Genomic DNA, 21,964 nt, shown 5'->3' with positions numbered 1-21,964 from the left:
CTCCCCAACCCCAAGGAACACGATCAATATCTCGCATAAATAGATTTATTTAATCTTGAACCATAATACATAAATTCTGAACCAATTTTACAAAGGTCCTGGTGATTTTTACGTTATCAACGCTGACCATTACTTAAGAATAGCCAAGTAAATTTGATGAATGACCCGAGAAACCAACAGATAACTCTAGAGCACTTCTTAAACCCTTTCACTCCCAAAATCTCATTAGCAATTCTCCTTACTTTCTGTCATACTAATCTTATCATGTTAGTTTGAAGAATTTGGTATTGGATCAACCAATTATTCCTTAATTTACATTTTCTTTTATTTTCCTCACTTGTCTGATTGATATCGCAGTATTATTGTAAGGAGAAATTCTGTCTTAAACACTTGGGGGAGTTGAAGGGTTAAAGACCTCTATTTACTGTTAACTGATTCAACAAAGCTTCCTTGGCAATTCCAAAAACGTATCAAAATTACAGTACATATGAAAAAATATGATACGCTTTCAAAAATACCTTTTTTTTTTCTCCTCTGCTTCATAACATTATCAATGACATGATGCGGTAAAAACTATCAATGGAATGGTATTTAGGAATTCATAAACGTATAACTTTTCTTTAAACAATAAACATTTTCTGGACATTTTAACGTAAATGTACAATGTTAATAATTTTGTAGATGAGAATCATTAGTAATACTGATGGTAAAAGAAAAAAAAATCTAGGGAAGGCTAGGGTAGATCATGTTCAGTAATTCTGAAACAATAATCTAATTATTGCAAAAAGTTTTCCCGAGGAAAAAATACATGAAGCACTGGTGATTCAAACTGTTCAAATATCCTAAAAAACAATAACTGTAGGGGGCTTGCAGCTGCAATCATGACTTTCATTTATTATAATATCACAAAAATTCCCCAAAAGTGAACATGATAGAGAATCCAAATAAAAAACCTTAGTATTTTTTACAAAGAATTAGAATTTTTTCTGAAATAGTTCGAGAAATACACCTGAATAAATTGAACCATTTAAATTCTTCACACCAAATTCGTCGTAAAACTCCCTCAATGGCAAATTTGAATCTGTTAACAATTTCCTCAAACTTAAAAACACTAACTATTTTGTAACTTATGTACAAGGGTTGGAAATCTATACATAGTGAATATGAGTTAATATCGTTACAAAAAAAATTAATGTACACATTAACATGAATAAATTAAACTATAATTAACAGATTGAAGAGGGGTGTGTCTAATGAACACCAAACTTCTGACAGACGCAAATGAACCTTTCTTCAGAATTCCCTAGTTTTTCTTTACCTTGTAATTAATTTATGGGTGTCTGTTGGTAAGTTAAAAAGTTGAAATTGAAAGAGCTACAACTGGCTTTCTTAAAAAAAAATTGAAACTAAAAAAAGGAAATTACAACTAAAACTTGTTTCACCAAAATTTCATTTCTAAGTTGAGAGTGGCCCTGACTGTTTGCACATCACAGTTCACTCTATTCCTTGAAGAACTTAAACACTTGGTGTAGTGGGTCTTTTTGCAAGCTAAGCTAAAATCAAGTCATAACTCTAGATTATTTGTTTTTTAAGGGGGCAATGTCCCTGTGCAACCAATGCCATGAAGCTGGCCTGCTAGCACAAATGCCCATGCATGCCAACTCCAGTCCTGATAAACACACACTTTCACCATGGTCCTGAAATCTCAAAATTTGATCTAGCTTTTTAGGTCTGGAAACATACCCTTGTGCTATCAGTTCATCTAATCCTTGTTTGAACCCATACACATGATTACTTTTTTAAGTTGGTAGGCCATTTGATCTCTTAAAATAAATACAAACAGTAAAAACCAGTATGAATAACAATATGGCTACACACTCTGCACACCCTCCTTTAACTTGAATATTGAATATTGAAAGCAAAAATGGAGTTTTAAGATTTTAAAGAGTGAGCTTGCCTTTCAAAAATTGTCCTCAATTGGCTTAAGATTTGAGTATGGTTTCTGTCATTTTGAATCTTGCTTAACAAATTTTGTTCTTTCAATCTCATGGCAATCTTTTTAAAAAGGATGTTGTGGTTTTAACATGCGTTGACAGATTGCAAAGCTCGTTTCAAAATGGCAGCATCCATTGTCAAATTTTAGCACATTCAGAGATAATTTTGGAACCACTGGGTTATTCTTTGGAACCCCAAACTGCACTAAAAAATTCAGGTTAGAAACCATCTTTACTAGCAGGGCAAATTTATGTGAATTATGAATGTTAGTGATTACTATTCCAACAGCCTGTACTGTTTGCGTAAATTTGACACGGGATCCTTGTGGAGTGAAGGATCCATTCTAACATATGACTTGACCAACGGCATGTAACCAAAAATATCAACTAAAGACTCCATACATCTCTGCCGCTGTTCAAAGAGCTGCACCAGCTTGGAATACCTTGTATTTGCGCTGTTCAAGTCTTGGAATTTTTGCTGTGCCAAGACTTTGATGGGTGGTTTTCGTGTGATGTCTGCGACTAAGAAATTCATGGCAAGATCCTCGCATGTACCATGGTGTTCAACCATGCGATGAACCCTTGGTGGAAGATTATGAGTGTAGAGATAATTGTAATACCTGGAAAATGGATGAGATTGTTCAAAATTAGAAAGTGTTCAAAAGTGAATGTTATTTGTGAAATAGCCAGGGTCCTGTGTTTCACTCTTAAGTGGAACTTACTGCCTTCACAAAGAGGAGTAAATGAGGGCTAGCTGATACTTTTTATACAATAATAAACATATTCCATCCAGGGAAGTTACATTTCATGGAGAGGGGTACATCAGATCCAAGGAAGAACCAGCCCATCCAGAGGATTACCATATTTATCTGTGTATAATACACACCCATGTATAATACGCACCCCAATTTTTGACCAAATTCTTTCTTAAAAAAAGTTTTCACAGCCAAAAAACCGTAAATTCTTCCTACAACTGACGTTTCGCAGTGGTAAGTTTCATTACCATTTTGAATTTCTTATCACTTGTGATTACAGTAATACGGTCGTAATGTTTATCTCGTCAGCTGTTCCTTAAATACTCTACTAAATTTATTTATGGATCAAAATTGAAAATGTTTCATTGGTAGATTATTTAACTCAAGCTAATAAAGACCAATTACAACTAGGCTTTCATTGCTTCCCTTGTTGTGTTTGTGGATCGAAATTGAAAATGTTTCATCTGTAGATTATTTAACTCAAGCTAATAAAGACCAATTACCACTAGGCTTTTGTTACTTTCTTTGCTGTTTTTAACTTATGCAAATAAGGACATGCTTCAAAAACAATAGACACCGTGTATAATATGCACTGCTATTTTGATGGTTATTTTCATAGAAAAAAGTGCGTATTATACACGGGTAAATATGGTAATCCCATGCAAGAGGGGAGGGGAGAGAAGGGGTAAATACGGTAATCCCATGCAGGAGGGGAGGGGAGAGAAGGGGGTAAATACGGTAATCCTGTGCAGGAGGGGAGGGGAGAGAAGGGGGTAAATGATCATCCTATCAGGCAAGGCAGTAAACAAAAGTAATGCAAAGAATTACGAGATTAAATGGTTAAAATGCCTATCTGGACTCCGATCCCTCCAGGCAGCTTTTGTTTTTGTGTTTATACTTTAAGTGCAGAATAGTCTGAACAGCCTAATAAACATTTGGGTTAATTTTGTTCATAATTATTCACTTGTTGTTATTCAGATGGTTATTTCCAGTCAGTGGTCTTTACTACTTTGCATATATTACTAACACCTGTAGAAAATCATTAGGGAAATCACCATTTCATAGTTTTCTTTCAATGACTGCCTATGTATTATGGAACAGTTTTCAATATGGTTGAGTTTCTCGTACAGTTACATTGCTTCATCACATTAACCCTTTAACTCCCAGATCAAAATTTTAATTCTCCTTACTGTCAACCATAGAATTCTTATAATGTTAGTTCAGAGAACTTGGTATTGGATCAACTAATTATCCCCAAATTGATCTTTTTCTTTATTCTCATCACTTATCTGGTTGATATTGTATTGATATTGTAAGGAGAAATTCTTTCTTGATCACTCATGAGAGTTAAAGGGTTAAGTTCTTATCAACTCTGTGAAGTTTTCTTTGGTTCTGATTACCCATTGTGATAATGTTGATTTTAGTTTTTATTTAACTCAGTCAAAAAACAATCAAAGCCTCTAACCTAGTCCAACTACTCTCTAAGAATTTTCTGCGAGAACATTACCTGTGATAGAAAGCTCCATTGGTCAGAATAATGGAGAACTGATCACTCAAAATGGAAGAATAGCTCCACTGTGATCTGGCACTGTTCCAGTAATGGCTTCTGGCTGCAAAACCCACAATTCGATCTGGAAATGTCCTCCATGTTGAAAAGGCAAAATCAATCTAAGGGATGGAAAAGTAACAGGGAGTTAAGTATCAAACCACTTGAAAATTTTTAGAAGTTTGAATAATTGTGGGAAATTGTAGCAAATGCTGTTGGAAAGTGCTCAATACACATGAGTGTAGAGCAAAATACAGTTCAAAATGACTAAAATGAAGCACGCATGATTCCCTGTAACTCTAAGTTTCGTGCTTACGCACTTGTCAGACAGATTAAATGAAAAACATTCTTGTAGGCTAATTTATATATATAAAAAAGATAGCTGCTGATTACAACAACCTATTGTAATCAGCAGCTATCTTTTTTATATATATAAATTAGCCTACAAGAATGTTTTTCATTAAATCTTTCATTAAATCTGTCTGACGAGTACATAAGCAGAAAACTCAGAGTTACAGGGAATCATGTGTGCTTCATTTTATTCATTTTGAACTGTATAAGTTTGAATACATATCTTTGTGAAGTTCTACCGACAAAATTACCAAATTGTTGAATGTTTGTACTGTAGCTACTCCTACTTTGTTTTAATGTTCTGCCAACAATCCACAGGGTTTTTACATTTAGCTCTGGCCAGAATACAAAAATTCATGACCACTTAACAGTTCTGTTGGTGATTTTCAGGGATTAGATAAAAGACAGAATTCTTATTTCCCTAGTATGGCATCTCCTAGGATTTGGTTTTTTCCTCCAACTCCCATGAGTGATCAAGACAAAATTTCTCCTCACATTATCAATACAACATCAAGCAGACAAGTGATGAGAATAAAGAAAAATATTAATTAGAGGTTTATTAGCTGATAATATACTAAATTCTCTGAAGCAACATCTTAAGAACTGTATGGCAGACTGCAGTGAGAATTACTAATGAGATCTTTGGGAGAAAAAAGAGTATTATCTATGATCATAATTTAATATTTACCGCATCAGAATTTAATATGATATCCTCATCTAGGGACAAAACTGCAGATGTTTCTATCACTGCTCTGGGCACAAAACGACTGTTTCCTGTCTGTGAAGAAGAGTCAACACGAAAACTTAGTCACATCTGGTGGACTTTTTTGTACAATAACATATGTAATTAACAAAAAGATTAAATGTTGCCATGGGTCTGTTAAGTAATAGATCACAGATGACATAAACACAAAAAAGTGGCACATGAAATGCAGTCAAGTGCTATTGATGTAATTTTCTGTGTACCTTAGATTCCGGTCTCACGATCACCAATGGAACACCAACTTGTGGCCATTTTCTACTATGAGCAAATGGAACATCAGCTGTCCACAAAACTATAATCTGGAGGGGATCACAAAACAGAAAAAAGTTGACTCACTGCAGAGCAGAAAATAGAATACACTATTGGAGGACTTAACTTAACCTTTGATCCCTTAGAGTGACTAGCATGTAGGTTATCATCCCCCCCCCCTCCCCCCCTTCCGGAGTCACACCTTGAAGTCTCTCAGTAAGACTTTAAGAAAGGAAATGATCACCGGCAAAAGAATTCTTCTTGTCAGCACATTAGGATATTTATAGAGAACAGTATGGAAAATATGCATATTGAGGTGAGTGTGCAAAGACTCAAACGTTATTAAACAGTAGCTGATTGTGACCAAAGTGGATGACTAAATTTAGGTCGTGAATTTTAGAATAACATTACAGTTGACGACTGATTAATGCAGTCAGTTAAGACTTGGCTAAGGCTTTAAATTCCATACCTTTCCCATAGGCAGCTTGTGCCATTAATGTGCGACTCATTTGACAAAATTTTAAGGACATTGGAAGGACTTTACTTTGTTTCTTGAGAGTTTTGTCACTATCAAATTTCAATGACTTAGCACACATTTATTCAAGGTACACATATCTTTTTTCATTTCTCACCATTAAGGAGAAACAAGTCAAGATCAATCAATATTGTTATGTCAATTAATTTTAGTGCAAGCAGATGCTATGTGAGGCATTTCCCCAAATTTGACATTAACTTTGCCAGTTATTTATCCATGTATGAGGATACAAATCCAATTTGGGACAGGAACAAGATATCTTCCAGTTATCGAATGGAATTTTTTTAACTGACGAGGTAGTAACCCCAGCTTGGAAACTAAATATTTGATATGTTGTCTTAATTACCTTGGCAATGAACTTGGATTTTCCAACATTCTTGATTAACCTGCTGAGAGCTGAAGAGTCCTTGAGGACAGATGTTGTGCTGTATATAACTGCAGTGAATTTCTCTTCTACAATTCCCAGCTTGCTATAAAAAAATGGAAAGTCTTTTGGATCCATAGAATACTGAGGCCTCATGACAAGAGCCCCAGGAAAAGTGTTCCACAATGGCTTCAGAGCAGCCTTGTTTGGAAATAATCGCATACGGATGACCTGAAACATACATTACAAAATTAACACAACAATAAAAATCTTATTAACTCAAATAAATAGATGAATGATTGAACTTTGCTTGGTTAGTGCATATTGTAAAATGCCAGACTGCAGTGTAGGAGGTCAAAGGTTCACACACCAGACCAGACCAACACTCACAGTCTTAAAATAACTGAGGACAAAGAGCATCCTTTGCTATGACATTCACAAATGATTAGATATTCTAGTCTTCTCTGTACTGGTTAGCAGGGCATGTTCAAGATCCCATGCTCTTGTTGCAAAGAGAAGGAAATTTAGCTCCAAGTGTTGTAGTCTGGCCTTGTTAGTGTTTAAAAAGGCCTCCATTGAAACCAGCTTTAAGGCTGAACCATGGAGAGCCTCTAACTATGGAAAATAGTGGAAAAATAGATATATAAAATTTTGTGGTAGAGGTGATGAAATATCAACCAAGGAAGACTGTTTCATTTGACATCAAATTACAGGGCTAAAAAAGTAAGGAATGTAAAGCAGACAGGCAGAGAAAAGATATTTATTTCTTGGGGATGGAAATATCAACTCTGCTAAATTACAGGAATATTTAAATACTCAATTTGAAGGTAATTTGAAAAAATGACTTTTTCAAGACAGCCCTGTATGCAAGAAGGGTTTATTCAAGAGCACGTACATCAAAGGTGAAGACTACATCTACAGTTAACCTTGAACTCCCATGATCTAAGAGTTGATTCTCCCAACTAATAGTGGTATATCCTTGGCTGGTTAGTATTGAGAATTTGAATTTAAATCCAGTTGTGTAGATAATTTCAACAACTGTCACTCTAAGAAGTATTTGAAATGCAATGAATCAACGGTTTAATGTTGGACTCTGAGTCAAGAGGTCCAGGTTCAGGAAATAGCTGAGTCATCATATTTAATTTTTAGAACAAAACACTTTACTCTCTCTCTCCTCCCAGTTGTAAAGATGTGTACAAGCCAGCCATCACTGGAACCTGACAAAATCCCTGGGGAAGGGAGGTGGGGACCTGTTATGGACCAGCATCTCATTTGAGGTGGAGTAACAATGAACAATGATACTTGTTGCATCATGCTATGGAAACTGCAAAAACCTTTAGCTGAATGAACCACTTGGCTCAAGTGCAGATTTTTCTTCTCTTGAACACAAACCAGACTTCACATTTAAAACATACAACCTTTTTCCTCCCAGAGTGAAACAGACAAAATTTCCCCATACAGGATTTGTACGATTTTAAGAAGAGAAGAGATGAGAATGAAGAAAATGATCAATTAGCCAATTAATAATTGATGTGATACTAAATTCTCCAAACTATCATTGTAAGAATTGTATAGCAGACATTAGAGAGAATTACTGATAAGATCTTGAGAGTGAAAGGTTTAATTATAGGTTATAACAGACTCATCAATACAAAATTGTAACAAAATATTTGGACGCACCTCTAAAGTGGTGAACAAGATCTTTTCTATAGATGAGAAATAAGCCTCCCAAAGAAACAGTGTTTGTTGCTTCATAGCTAGGATCTCCTCTTTACCATATGACCTGACAACTGATGGGATCTCTGTCAAAAGACGTTCATCCCCTTGAATCAACGCTTTGCTCCAATCAATAACCTCAGAAAATGGCAGTTCCCATCCATTGCTCAGCAAAACTGGAATACAACCTGCTTGAAGAGATTCCAAAAATCGATAGGAGCCAAGACGTCTACCGCGGGGAGCCAAACAAAATGTCGCATTTTTCAAAAGTTCTTCATAGTCATATCTGCGAGGAATTAATGATAAATAATAAATGATTATTTTCTAATTCATCTTTAATAGCCTTAATTGGATTCAGTCAGTGTTCACAAGCACAAGTGATCAGCATTTATGCTTTCCACTCATTTCGGCACTAGTCTTGTTCTGAAATAAATTACCTTCACCTTTGTGGACAGAGATTCTGAATAACTGGTTACTAAAAATCTGCAGAGAACACTGAACTCCACAAGTTTCCATAGGTTTGACAGTATTAAGTTTAGTAGCCAAACTTTTGTATTTTCCTTCTCCCAATATCTTTCCAGGCCTTTTTGAAAAAAAATATTGAGACATCCTAGTCTTCCCACGATATATAACAATCATTACAGGTGCAAGAATGGAAAGTATTTGTCAAAATTTGTGAAGGTTGAACAAATACAGCTGAATTACTCCAAACAATCAATGATTCAACAGAAAACTAATTAAATTAAGTTCTATTATCTCGCAGCCATAAATGAAACCACCATAAAAACAAATCTACTTTGTTTGCCATAGGAAAGAAATTGTGTCTAAAAATGCCTTAGTATTGATGGTTAGTATGACATATTGATGAGTATTTTTTGACAAAATAAAATTAACTTAACAATTATGTTTTTTTCAATACCCTTTCCTGTCAGTCTGAAAGAAAAATAATTTGCATTAATCATGATTAATTTGGTGATAAAAATTGTTGTTAGCATATTTAGAAGACTAAAAAAAGTCAAAGGAATTCAAGTGTTTGAGAATTTGTATTGGCTTATCTTGAAAATATATACCTAAATTTTTCCTCATTTACAATCTGTTTTAATCTTTGCAGTTCATACACATCCATTTTTCTTTTAAGTTTATAAATTCCTCTATGATATTCTTCCATCCTACTGACACAATATCTTATAGTTCCCTCTACATTTAAAGAAATTATGCACGTCACAAGTAAAATATGCGAAGTAATGCTGCGGAGTTTTCTTAAGTATTATCATGTTAAGTGTGCATGAAAAATTGCAAAAGAATATTGAACATTCCCAACCTCATACTTAAGTTATTATGAAACTGCGCAAGGTTCTTAGACAATAATATAACTTCCGTTAAAAACAACTCCCAGACTTTCATCACTTCTTTAGAAAAGTTACGATATCATTCAACAATTTCACTTTCACTGTTAGTAATGGAGCTATTTTTAAGTTTCAGCTTGGAATAACTTTCACAAATATAGTGGTTGTCTCTTGCAGTGACACTTTTAGGACTTGTTAAAGTATTTCTTCTGAATTTTTACATATCCCTGGTAGTGAATCCATAAATTTTATATTATTAATCACAAATTTATGTATGTTGGTGGAAACAAACCTACTTCAGAGTTAAATGTATACAAAAAAAAACCACTTCAATAAATAAGCAGCCAGACAGTGTCTACCATTTTCCCATCTGTGCCTTTTAACTGAACAAAAAACTCTGAAAAAAGAGGAAGTCACCCTCAAAAAGCTAACAGGGCAGAACTTCTCTCAGCTACTTGGGAATGCCAACTATTTCGTGGTTTCTCACATCATTGGTTAATCCTAAAACATCTCAGGCAAAGTTGTTGCTAATATTAGAGTCGATTTTACAAAAATGTTTCCTGAACCTTTGATTCATGAACCACGAACACATAAACTTTCAAAATTGTCCAGAAACAGAAGAATAACACCCTTACTCTATAAGACATTCATCATTATTGAATAATGCTCTTTCAGGTTTAAAAGCTTTTGTTGTGTCCATGCGTGGGTAAGGAAATAGACGCAATTCATCATGCTTCAAGTGGACCATGTCTTTGCGACAAAGAAGTACACATTTTATTATCTGAAAAAGAAAAAAAGGAAAAAAAAAAACCACATGCAAGGGAAAGCCCTTGTGAAGCAGATTTTGCCTGAATCAAACAACTTAAGCACAAAATGACCTTGACTCCTTTAACACCCCACACCTACAAATGTATAAACTGAATAACTTTATCAGCTTAATTATGCTGTACATCAAATTAATTTCAGAATATCTTTTATTTAAGTGAAAATTCTCAGAACTATATTAGGAGAAACGCAAATCTAAGCAAAATAATCAGTTATAAGCCACTAAAAGGTGTGAGTATTGCTTATATTAATTTGGTTTGTCTAGTAAGAACGGAGAGGTATATTTTTGCGCTAAAACTAAAAACCGCGAAAGAATGATTTTAAACCCTCTTTCGAAATTAACGCCAAATTCTTACCAATCATGTCAAAAATCAATATCAATATGCGGTTTTCAATATCTGATATCGTTATTTTGCGGCGTAAAAATGTACGCGACAAAAACATACATAAATTCTATGCAAATTTGCGTGAAAAATTAGAATATTTTGTTCACGAAATGAAGGGCACATCTAGGTATTCAACTAGACAAGATAATGTTTACGCTCCACAAAGCAAAGAAAGTTAAGTCTGTGTTAATTAACAGTTAGGAGAGCAATTGGAGCGAATGGTTATAACATGCAAGAGTTAAATTAATAAATTTAGTCACTTCTCGCGAACGATAACAAATCAGAAACATTTGAGTGCAAAATGTGGAATTTATGCCTGGTTTTATGCAGCTCATTCCTTGGCTAATTTAAGTCATGCGTTGAACATCAACAAAAACATACATTTTAGTTCCTTAGAAATAATCACAATGGAATATCCACGTGATAGAAATTATAGCATTATTCAGAATGATTCTCACATCGTTTGAACGTCGTAAAAGGTCTAAGGAGCCAACACTGAGGCAGACAATAGACAAATGCGTTGGAATTACATGTGAGCTTAATTCGCAGCATGAACCTCTGAGTACAAGCTTACAACTGCTGAAGAGGTACATTCCTCCAGATTAAATTCGCAATTAAAAACTAAGTCGAACATAACCTGCTGTTAGAGCCAAACTTGGCTTGGATAACGACACCTTACAACTAAACTTTGAATTTATTTTTCATTTCAAAAGGATCATTAAGCGATCAGCTGTGTACTATATCAAAATAAATCGGACGCTTATTACTTACTTGTCATATTCTTCGTTGTCTTTCTCGCATCGTTCATCCATGTTTTTTCTCCAATTTTTTCCATGCTTGCACGTTGTTAACAGCACAATGTCTTTTCCATTGTGAATGTGATAAAATGAGTTTCTGGACTCGCTTCCTATACCACTAAGATAACGTTTTCCTTTAAATGCAAGTTTATACTTTCTATCTAGTGGAAATACCGCGCAGTTTGAAGGAGTATCAATAGCGTTCCCTTTCGGCGGATGACTTTTCAAAAATAGTGGAAAACTGACATCAAAGCCTAGTCTATAAAAATCCGTCGAGAGTGATGCTTTAGCAAGTATTGCTTTCCCAGTATCTAAACGTAGGTCTTCAGAGTAATCAGGCCATGTTCCGGAGAAAAGGCTAAATATAATATGATTTGTGCCCCCATTCCAGTGTGGCAACGATACAATTTTGTGAGGTAAGTCATGAACGTAATCCTCGCTGAGATTATCGCGGTCGAGAGTATCTACAGAAGGTATAAATAAACAAGCCTTTTTCGGATCATCAGTATAGAAAATACTCTCCTTCAATACTTTCAAAATTTTGCCGTAAAGAGGAGAAATCTTCTCGCCAGGTTGAGTAGGATAAACGTAAACTTTAAAGTCACTCAAACATTTTGTCCTATCAAAACATGTTTCCATAGTACATGTCGTTCGCGTCGCCGCTGCACGTTCATGCCGAAATCCCACCTTATCGTGCAGCTTAAACTCATCTTCTTCGTCTAAGAAACATAGTCTTTGTTGATCTACTTGGATTTCTCTGTTGTGCCAGGAATTTCTCCTCGTAGAACGGCGCCAAACACGGTTTGATTTTCTGAAAACAATGAAGGCACTGCAGAACACCACACTGATCAAAAATATCAAAGTGTATCTCTTCTTTGCATTCATCTAAGTCCTTGAATATGATTTGCATCTATAAAGCCGAAGCACCCTTCCAAAGCCCCTAAATAAAACGAAAAATTTCAAATAAATCATCGGGGAAGAAGTACTCGCTTTCCTCGCCGCAGCATCGTGTCATGACAGCTAGAGCTATTTGACACGATGTGACGTCACTTCACCGGAAAAGGGAGAAGCTTTTAAAGAAACCGGAAATGGAAGTGTCAGTTTTACAGCCGTCGATATTTTATAACCGCTAGAGATAAACAATCAGCAATACAAAAAAACAAATTTCATCCTCAAACCCCCTTACAATTTTTTATGGAAAGTTTTAGTAATGACCCAGTAATAGCCCAAGTTGAAAAAAACACTGGATCACCGATCACTTTCGAACCACGTCCAAACTTCAATTTTCTGATTTAAAAGGAGGAAGCACTTATACATTAGTGGGAGGGTCGGGGAATATTCCAGCATGATGTCTATTTCCTTTTTATAGAGGAGAAAGTAATCACCATAAATCATGCAGCGTTTTAAGGTTCCCTGAGCACAATCGTTTCTTTTGAATTTTTTTTTTTTTTTTTTTTTTTTACTGAATCAAGATCTATTTCAGGCAGGTTAGGATATTTTGGTGATTAGATAGTGACGGTACAGCTCAGCTTCTACTTTCGATGAGCAACCCGTGATTCCCGAATCGAGCTCTCCGTTAGCTCAACCAAAATCGCTCGAAACCGAGCAGAAAGATCCTGTCTCTTTCCTTCATTTCCTCTCTTAACCCTACGAACCCCAGGATTGACTTACATCTAATTTCTCCTCACGGTAATCAGTACTACTGAGTCATTAATAAAGACCGTGAGAATAAAGGAAATGGTCATCAACCTGAGAATTAAGCCCTTGATTGTTAAACAAGTTCTCCTTGTCAGCACCTTAAGAAATGTATAGGGAACAGTATGGAGAATATGGATACTGATGTTAGCGTGTAAGAGGTTAAAAAGCAAACCAGATTGATCAGTAACTGAAAGCATACATTTTCCCTCTTGCTATAAATTGCAATTCTTCCTCGGACTGGGACTGATTACAGGAAACATCTGACTGCGATGGGCATGAAGGAAACTTGGTGAGTCATGTTATTATAAACGGAAAAAAAGACTATCTGGCGTGTTCGAACATGCCTGGCCGATATCGCTTGAGAATCACGAGTCATATTCGCGGGAAGTCTAAAAAAAACTGTTCAGCGATTTCATTTTAACCGTTTTACTTAGCCTTAAAACGTTGTCAAATACGATTGGAAAAGCAAAACTTTCTCAAGTTACCACGGTTCAATTAGAATTATCATGAAATCGCCCCACAAACTCATGTACCTCTGTTGCGCTTGGTAACCAGGCGACTTTTATCCATGCTTTCTGACGTTGACCGAAAGCGGAAATGACAAGATCCACGCTTCTTTTTCAGTCGAGGAAACAGAATCGTGCTATCCTTTAGCCCATTATTTTCAACATGTGACTTTGAAAATAAAACCTACCAAGGTCTGAAACAATTCAGGTCTTAAAACACTTAAGAATAATTTCCTAACCTAATCCACGTTGGCCAAGAGGAAATCACCGAAGTAAGTGTTTCGAACTGGGAATTTCCTGCATTTCTGTTTGAAGTGAAATAATGGAACAAAGGCGACTTCCTTACACATACACAAGTCTAATATTTAAACAGGGCGAGACAAGACTCACCTCACAAATTCCAGTATCAATTCCAGATCTTTCAATGATTCCTTACCATGAAAATGTGAACGCTGATAGCCGTCTGCGGTATTGTCAGCTGATTCTTTCGGCTATTTCAGTTTTAGGTCGTTAATTTCTTTTACTATAATATAAACGTATTTGTCAGCCCTTCGAGAATTCCACTGCTTTGAACTGGTAAAAATTTTAAAGAAAGCGGTTTTGTTGCTATCGCTTATATATTGTTTACAACTTTTTAAAAAAAAAGTCGAAAGCACTGATTGTGCGTGGGTATGGTTATAACATTATAACAAAAAATGCTCTTATGATTATGAATATAACGGTTCACATTTTTCCGATGAACTCTCTGTTTCCACGACAAAATAATTTGCAGTGGTACCTTGCTTGATTGAGCTGCCTTGGGAAACGAAAAGCACTTCTAGTAAAAGGAGATTTGAAAAGCTGAAACTGAATTATTGAAAATTCCTCCTCATGGAGATTTCGATGGAGTTAGCTTAGGGTCGAGTCGAATTATTTTCAGTTAACGAGGTGCAACAGTAACTATATTTTGATAGAAGAGTTTTTTTGTTCTTCGTAGCCTAGCATACATTAAAATTCTAATAAGAATTGAATACTTATGGTGAACATACCGCAAGAATTAACATATGCAAAGGCTCAGTTTGAATTTTTATGTAACTAAATTCTAAATTTTTTCTAGCATAAAAATTCTAACTTTTAAATAGTTCTTTACGTCGATAAGACTTGTTAAGTTTTCCCCAACACAGTTCTCTGCATTCGCTTTGTCGTGAACTTATATGCAACAGGCTTAACCGGAATAAAAAATGATCTTCCCTCAAAAGAAACCCTGATCAATTATATGAACATCTAGGCACAGAGCCACGTGTAAGACCAGCGTGAAAATTTAAGAAAACAACCCGCCTGCGTGTCCCGAATGTTGTTTCGAGTACAGAAACATATCGAGCCATAATCTGACTCGACAACACTTAAAAAAATTCCTTTAGCACTTGAGGCCATAGTTGCGGACAAAGAGAAGGCATATGAATTACAATTGAGTAGGAACCTGGATAACGAGGTAGTAGATTAAGACATAGTAATGAATTAGAGCGCTTCAAACTTGAATTGACTTTCATGTATAAAAAAAAAATCATCAGATGATAATGAAAATGCGAATAACTTACGAAAAACGTTTCCACGCCGGCAGTAATTCTTATCTAAGCAGCAAAGCTTGCACGGGTGCATTTATTTACTACAGTTCTTCATACAACTGTGATGATCATTGGTCTATAATAGAGTGACACACTTGCCGGCTCACTAAGCAACGAAAACATATTGGCAGAAATCTGTGTTGTATATATTCATAACAATGTCAGAAGAATTTGAAAAGAAACAGTTTCTCGCTCAGCGGTCCTTTCTCACCGGGAGATACGTCACAAATTTAATCCCGTTACCCACAAGATCTCATTAACAATTCTCCTTAGCCGTCTTTCAAGCAACCCTAATAATGTTAGTTCGGAGAATTTGGAATTGGATCAACTAATAATCCCCTAATTGATATTTTTCTGATATTTTATTACTGATATTTAAGAGAGAAATTTTACGATGGGTAATGTTTGCCTGCGTAGAAATTATCATCCGCATTTGCTAAACAAAACAGCAAACGCAAGAGAATTACCACCTTCTTTGAAAGACACCGCAGGCCGCCCAGGCTCCAGAAAAACCATTTACATTAGAATTTTGAAATGAAATGTAATTAAAATTCGCTCTTTTGATTCTCCTGCCTTCAAGTTTTTTTTTCACCGTCTGTTTGGTGCTGAGGTTGTATCAAAACAGTTTGGCCAAGTTAAGTTTTTTGGAGTTATATTAGTTATATTCTTAAAGTCCTGGCCACCAGTATGGTTTTTGCAGGGGTATTTTTCGAGACTCGAAGGAAGGGTTTTGCTAGGCGATGGAATATCGAAAATCTCCATGCTTTTGTAACAAAGTGCGCCTAATAGTTTCACTTGACAACACTGTAGACTTACTGTTACCTGTTTCTGAGCCTTAAGACGGCAAATTTAAGCGATGTAAAGGATTCAGAAATGAATGCTCATCTGTTATCATAGTTGATCGACACGTACATGGTTACCGTTGGCCTCCTGTGATAGAACGTATGTGGGGCGCACTGAAAAGTTGTCTTTTGTTCTTCATATTTATGTTTATATTTTTCCATTCTGTATACTCAGAATAATCTTTGTTACTTTATAACACTTTCCTGGTAAAGTTTTTCAGTTTGTCCGTAGATCTCTTTCAAACTACATAAGCAAGGTATTGTAAGATCTTAATTGAACTTATAAAGTAACAGTTGATTAACGTGTATCTTCTCCGTAAAATATCCATACTTTATCTACCAAACAGGTAAACTTATCTTAAACCGATCAAGTTAAATTATCAGGTAGAAATTGTAGAAGTTTTTTTATATTGACGGACTTAACATCACACTCTTTTCGGAAAAATCAGAGTCGTCACTACATAAACGACGAAGTCTGGGAAACTGTGAAAAAGTTATGGAGTTCTTGACGTGTGGTGGATGTGAAGATGAATACAACAAGTAACTATGTGAATCTGTAGGTTTGTAATAAACACTAGTGCATAAACTACAAACAAGTAACTATGTGAATCTGTAGGTTTGTAGTTTATGCACTAGTGTTTACTACAAACCTACAGATTCACATAGTTACTCCGAAAAATCAGAGGCAATGTGCCAGTTTTTTGATAAACGTGGCTATCCTGTTTCTGTCGTTCAAGCGGGCCACCGCCGCGCCCAACAAATTGATCGACAGTCAGCACTACAAATGGCTAAGAAGGAAAACACTGACCGCATTCCATTCACTCTTACGTTTCACCCTCACAACCACGCGGTTAAATCTATCATTCTAAAAAACTTTAAATTACTCCAAAACGATTCAGAGACTGGCACTATCTTTTCGCAACCCCCACTTATTTCATTGAAACGTGACAAAAACATAGGCAACGTTTTGGTCAGAAGTTCATTTCAAACCAATGACCAATCTGGAACTTTCAAATGCGCTCGCTCACGATGCAAAATTGTCCTTTCATTCATAAAGTAGGGAAAATATCGGGACCCAAGAGATCCATTAAGATCACTGATAACTTAACATGTACCTCCGCCAATGTCATTTACTTGCACCTATTGCAATAAGTTATACATTGGCGAAACAGGAAGACAACTAGGTGACCGATTCCGAGAACACCTTCGCGACGTGGAAAGAAATGACAAGGACGCATCCAAACCAGTCGCTAGACACTTTAATCTCCCTAATCATTCAAACAAGATATGGCAGTTTACGGCCTTTCCTTACATCTAGGCAGTTCGGAAAACCGCAGAACAATAGAACAAAAATTTATCTTCCAAATCGGCACTCTTAATCCCCACGGTATCAACGAGCGCTTTTCATTCAACTAATTTATTCCTGTTTTCTCGTCACCATATTCCCACCAACAGCGTAGCTCCACTTTCTGCGTATAAACCCACACACAACCCACAATTCCTCCAATCGCTCTGACGAAGGGCTAACGCTCGAAACGCTCGAAAAGCTTTTTTACCCTGTACGGTGGCCAATTTACGTTTTCAACTCGTTTGTTAACACTTTGTTAAACGATAACAATAGGACTATATTTAATCTGAAATATTGTAAGGGTTTCCTTATATTGGTGTCGGGAAAAGGAATGGAAATATTATATTACTTTAAGGAAATGTGTAGCAGCTAGAGGGGAGAATTAACAATCAGATCTTGGGAGTTAAAGAGTTCATAACTCAAGAAGAAACTAATAAGCTTGAGACCCTCAAATTAGAAATCGAAAATTAAATCAATCAAGCTATACAAGAAAGTATAAAACTCTTAGATTGGACTTACTTTAAAACATCATCTGACTCAAAGCTAAATAACATTACAGCAAATACACATTAAAAATAGAAACAGTATGAATTATTTTCTGGTAAAAACTGAGATTAAAATCATCTATTTAAAATGAATAATTCTAATTAGGATAAATAGATTAAAAAAAAAAAAACGATTTTTGGCATAAACTTGAGAAATCTTTATGATCGATGTCAGTATTTGAGTAACTACGCACCTATGCGTACCTACCCTTCCCCTAGCAATATCAACCCTAAGTTGTCTCGGCCTACTGTTGTTGAGTTAGGGGAGGGGTAGGTTTTAATTCTGGTCCTTGTTGTTCCCCACGGCCTTTAGTCTACATGACTAGCGTAATTTTGGTCCTCGCGCGGACACTCGTGTGTCACCCACGTTTCGCGTTCGCCTCGCGGCTCCTTCCGCCCGGTTGAAAAAGTAAAATGGGAACATTCTTGTTCCATCTAATATCGCTTAGTATTCCTACTGAAGCCCACTGATAAAATAAAAACTCATTCAAAAAAATTTGTTTTTCAATTTTTTTTTAATTTGACCCTTTAAATAATGGTTTATCTTTTTTTTCGAAGTAAATCATGTTTTGAAAAAATAAAACTTAAATAGATGAAAATCTCGTAGCGTGATTTGGTTGGAAGGGTTTCTGTTCTAACACCCGAGTCCACGATATTAATGCTAGTACAGCGGTAAGGTATAATTTACTTGATTACGAACCAATCAATTACGCTTTTATTTTGGCACATTACGCGAACTAACCAATCAGATGTCCCCTTATTTTGGACATTACGAAAGGGGAATCGAGGAAAACAACGAAAGTGAAATGATGTTGGGGCCGTGAAAATCTTACCAAGAAAATTGAGAACCTGTCAAACCACGCCATGGCGGCGCATCGAAGGTTCAATATCCCTCTGCATTCCAACGATGCATTGAAAACTATGAACGATTTGCGAAGAAAAGGTGAATTATGTGACGTGGTTCTCCATGTCGATGGTCGCCAATTTCCCGCGCACAGAATTGTCCTTGCTGGAGCCAGTTCTTACTTACGAGCCATGTTTACAAATGGTATGTTGGAAAGTGGCATGAAAGACATTAAACTACAAGGCGTTGAAGCGAGTGTCATGGACGGATTACTCGATTTTGCATATACTGGAGCCATCGATGTCTCTGTGGAGAACGTGCAAGCACTTTTATCGGCTGCTTCGTTGTTAAACCTGCAGAGCTTAAGAACAGTTTGTTGTGGTTTTCTTCAGACACACCTAGATGCTACGAACTGTCTCGGTATCCGAGCATTTGCAGATCTGTATTCGTGTTCAGAACTCGAAGAAGCTGCCTATCGTTTCGTACGCCAACACTTCTTGGATGTAGCGAAGGGTGAGGAATTCTTACAAATGCCAAAACAAGCCTTGAGGAGTCTTCTTCGCGAAGACCTTCTTCAGGTACGTTCTGAGAACCAAGTGTTCGAAGCTGTGGAGGCGTGGATTTTAAACGATTTCTGTCGACGAAAGGATTATGCGGTTGAGCTTCTAAGTCACGTTAGGCTTCCTTTGTTAACTCTCGAATTTCTCGAAGCCCGAGTGTTTCCATCTAAAATTATCAAGAACAATGCTGATTGTCAGCTCCTATTGGCTAAAGTTCTTAACGAGAGCGCTCGTAATTTGCCTCGGTATATGACACTGCCTCGAGCTCAGCCGCAAGCTGTCTATGTCATAGGCGGACGAAATGGTATTGATTGCCAGCTTTCAAGTTTAGAGAGATACGATACATTAACAAACCAATGGATTATGCTGCAAAACATGAAATATCCCAGAACAGCAGTTGGAGCTTGTAGCCTCAATGGACTTCTTTATGTAGTAGGTGGCGAGTGTGCAGTTAGTGCTCCTCATGATGACACCATGTACGTGCGACATGCTGAGTGCTATGATCCAGCAGTCAATCAGTGGATTTCGCTGGCTGATATTGCCATTCAGAGGTCATTTATTGCAGTGACAGCTTTAAATGGTTACGTTTATGCCCTGGGAGGTGAAGACAGAACATGCAGTTATAACTATGTTGAAAGATATGACCCAAAGACGGATCACTGGAGTACAGTGCAGTGTATGCGAAGGAAGAGATCTGGAGCAGGAGTTGCTGTTTGTGATGGTTTGTGTACAACTTTTTTGTCCCTAATTCTTTACACCCTAACATCAGTATAAATATTCTCCTTACTCTTCTCTATACATTTACCTTGGCATGGACAAGGAGAATTGTTTAACACACAGTGCTTCTTAGCTTAATGATCATTTCCTTAATTCTTGTGATTGTCTTAAACAACTCAGCATTATTACCACAAGGAGGAATGAATTGTTGGTGACTCCTGGAATTTTAAAGGTTGAGAAAGAACTATACTCCAGAAATTATTGACTGCTATCTCTGCCATGGAAAGTATTTAAAAAATTTTTCTCAAACCACTTTTTGAGATTCCAAGGTGTTACATAACTTGTCAATAATTTTTTTCAAATTTGATTTCAAATCTGCTTGTCACATTAGATAGGCAGAATTATTTGAACTATCCTCAGCTTTATGTAAGATGTTATGGTCTGAACTTTTGGGTCATCAGAATCTCATAAGTAATTCTCTGTACTGTCTGCCATACAGTTCTCTTGATGTTATTTCAGAGAATTTGGTATTAGATCATCTAGGAATCCCTTAGTTCATATTTTTCTCATTTTTGTCTTCTCAATAATGTATCGATACTCTAAGAGAAAATTAAGTCTTGGTCGCTCATGGAAGTCAAAAGGTTGACATATCTTTTTTCATCAAAGGGAAGCTGTACATTGCTGGAGGCTATGATCGAGGTGTTCACAGTGACAGAGCAAGTGTTGAATGCTATGACCCTGATACAGACACATGGACATTTGTAACAGAACTTGAAAAAGCACGCTCTGGCATGTCCCTTGTTGCTCTAAACAACTTCTTGTATGCACTTGGAGGTCGAAACAGAAGCACAGATCATTACTTTGATCTTGCAGAAAGATACAACACACAGACACATCAGTGGCAGCCGGTTGCGCCGTTGAATACACCAAGGGCTTGGCCATCGGTGGCAGTGTATGACAACAAGATTTTTGTGTTAGGTGGATTTGATGGTGCACACAGGCTCTCCAGTGTTGAAGTGTACGATCCAGAAACTGATACTTGGCGTTTTGTACAGGACATGAACATTTGCCGTGCAGGTTGTGGTGCAGCAGTGTTGTAGTTTTAAAGTGAAACTGGACAAAGAAGGTCCTGGTTTTACAGAGGCCTGGAAAGATCACTGTCTGGATTTGAACCAGGAAATTACTTTTACAATGTTTTTACTCAATTAAAAATTTGATAGCAAAAATCAAAAGCAAATATCTAGGTCATTTTGTGTTGAAAAGGATTACTGGTGCACAAACTAGGTGTGAAGGATTAGTATTACACAAAAGGAAAAATTTTAGAGTGTCTTTGAATTCAGCTTTGTTTTGATGTTAATTGGCAGAAAGCTGAGAACTGTCACTGTTAAACATTGTACATGCCCTAAGAATCATAGTAGGTGTGTTTGTGTCAGGAAGCGTGATGCAGTTTTTAAAGGGACTTGAAATAAGAACCACAAGCATGAAATTTGTTCCAAGAACTTTCAATCAGTCTGTGATTCTTATGATCCCCATGTTGCTTTGTAGCAGATAACTAGCTGTGATAATTGCTGTACAAATACCTGCTATCTTTTGAACTAAAGTAACAAGGACAAAACAGTCTGCAATAAACTTTCCCTAAACAATTGAGTAAAGTTTTGATTGGTTTGCGGTAT

At 36.4% G+C, this 21,964-nt stretch overlaps 2 protein-coding genes across 2 annotated transcripts; one reads left to right on the top strand and one right to left on the bottom strand.

Moving 5' to 3' along the window:
* Window positions 1–31: 31 nt before the first annotated feature.
* Window positions 32–14,336, bottom strand: LOC131785621 (exostosin-1a-like). Its single transcript, XM_059102543.2, has 8 exons — window positions 14,222–14,336; window positions 11,602–12,567; window positions 8,238–8,559; window positions 6,540–6,788; window positions 5,613–5,708; window positions 5,335–5,424; window positions 4,257–4,417; window positions 32–2,614 (listed from the first exon to the last, which is right to left on the bottom strand). The coding sequence occupies exons 2-8, from the start codon at window positions 12,510–12,512 to the stop codon at window positions 2,272–2,274; spliced, it is 2,172 nt and encodes a 723-aa protein (XP_058958526.1). The 5' UTR covers window positions 12,513–12,567; window positions 14,222–14,336; the 3' UTR covers window positions 32–2,271.
* Window positions 14,337–18,953: 4,617 nt separating this feature from the next.
* On the top strand, window positions 18,954–21,931 carry LOC131785610 (kelch-like protein diablo). The gene is made up of 2 exons (XM_059102532.2): window positions 18,954–20,295; window positions 20,958–21,931. The coding sequence occupies exons 1-2, from the start codon at window positions 19,035–19,037 to the stop codon at window positions 21,389–21,391; spliced, it is 1,695 nt and encodes a 564-aa protein (XP_058958515.2). The 5' UTR covers window positions 18,954–19,034; the 3' UTR covers window positions 21,392–21,931.
* Window positions 21,932–21,964: the final 33 nt, after the last annotated feature.

Source organism: Pocillopora verrucosa, chromosome 5 (assembly GCF_036669915.1).
Source record: "Pocillopora verrucosa isolate sample1 chromosome 5, ASM3666991v2, whole genome shotgun sequence".
In the NCBI taxonomy this organism is placed as follows: domain Eukaryota; kingdom Metazoa; phylum Cnidaria; class Anthozoa; order Scleractinia; family Pocilloporidae; genus Pocillopora; species Pocillopora verrucosa.
Note: the sequence above shows the minus strand (reverse complement) of the source record. Positions and strands in the feature narration are given on the sequence as shown.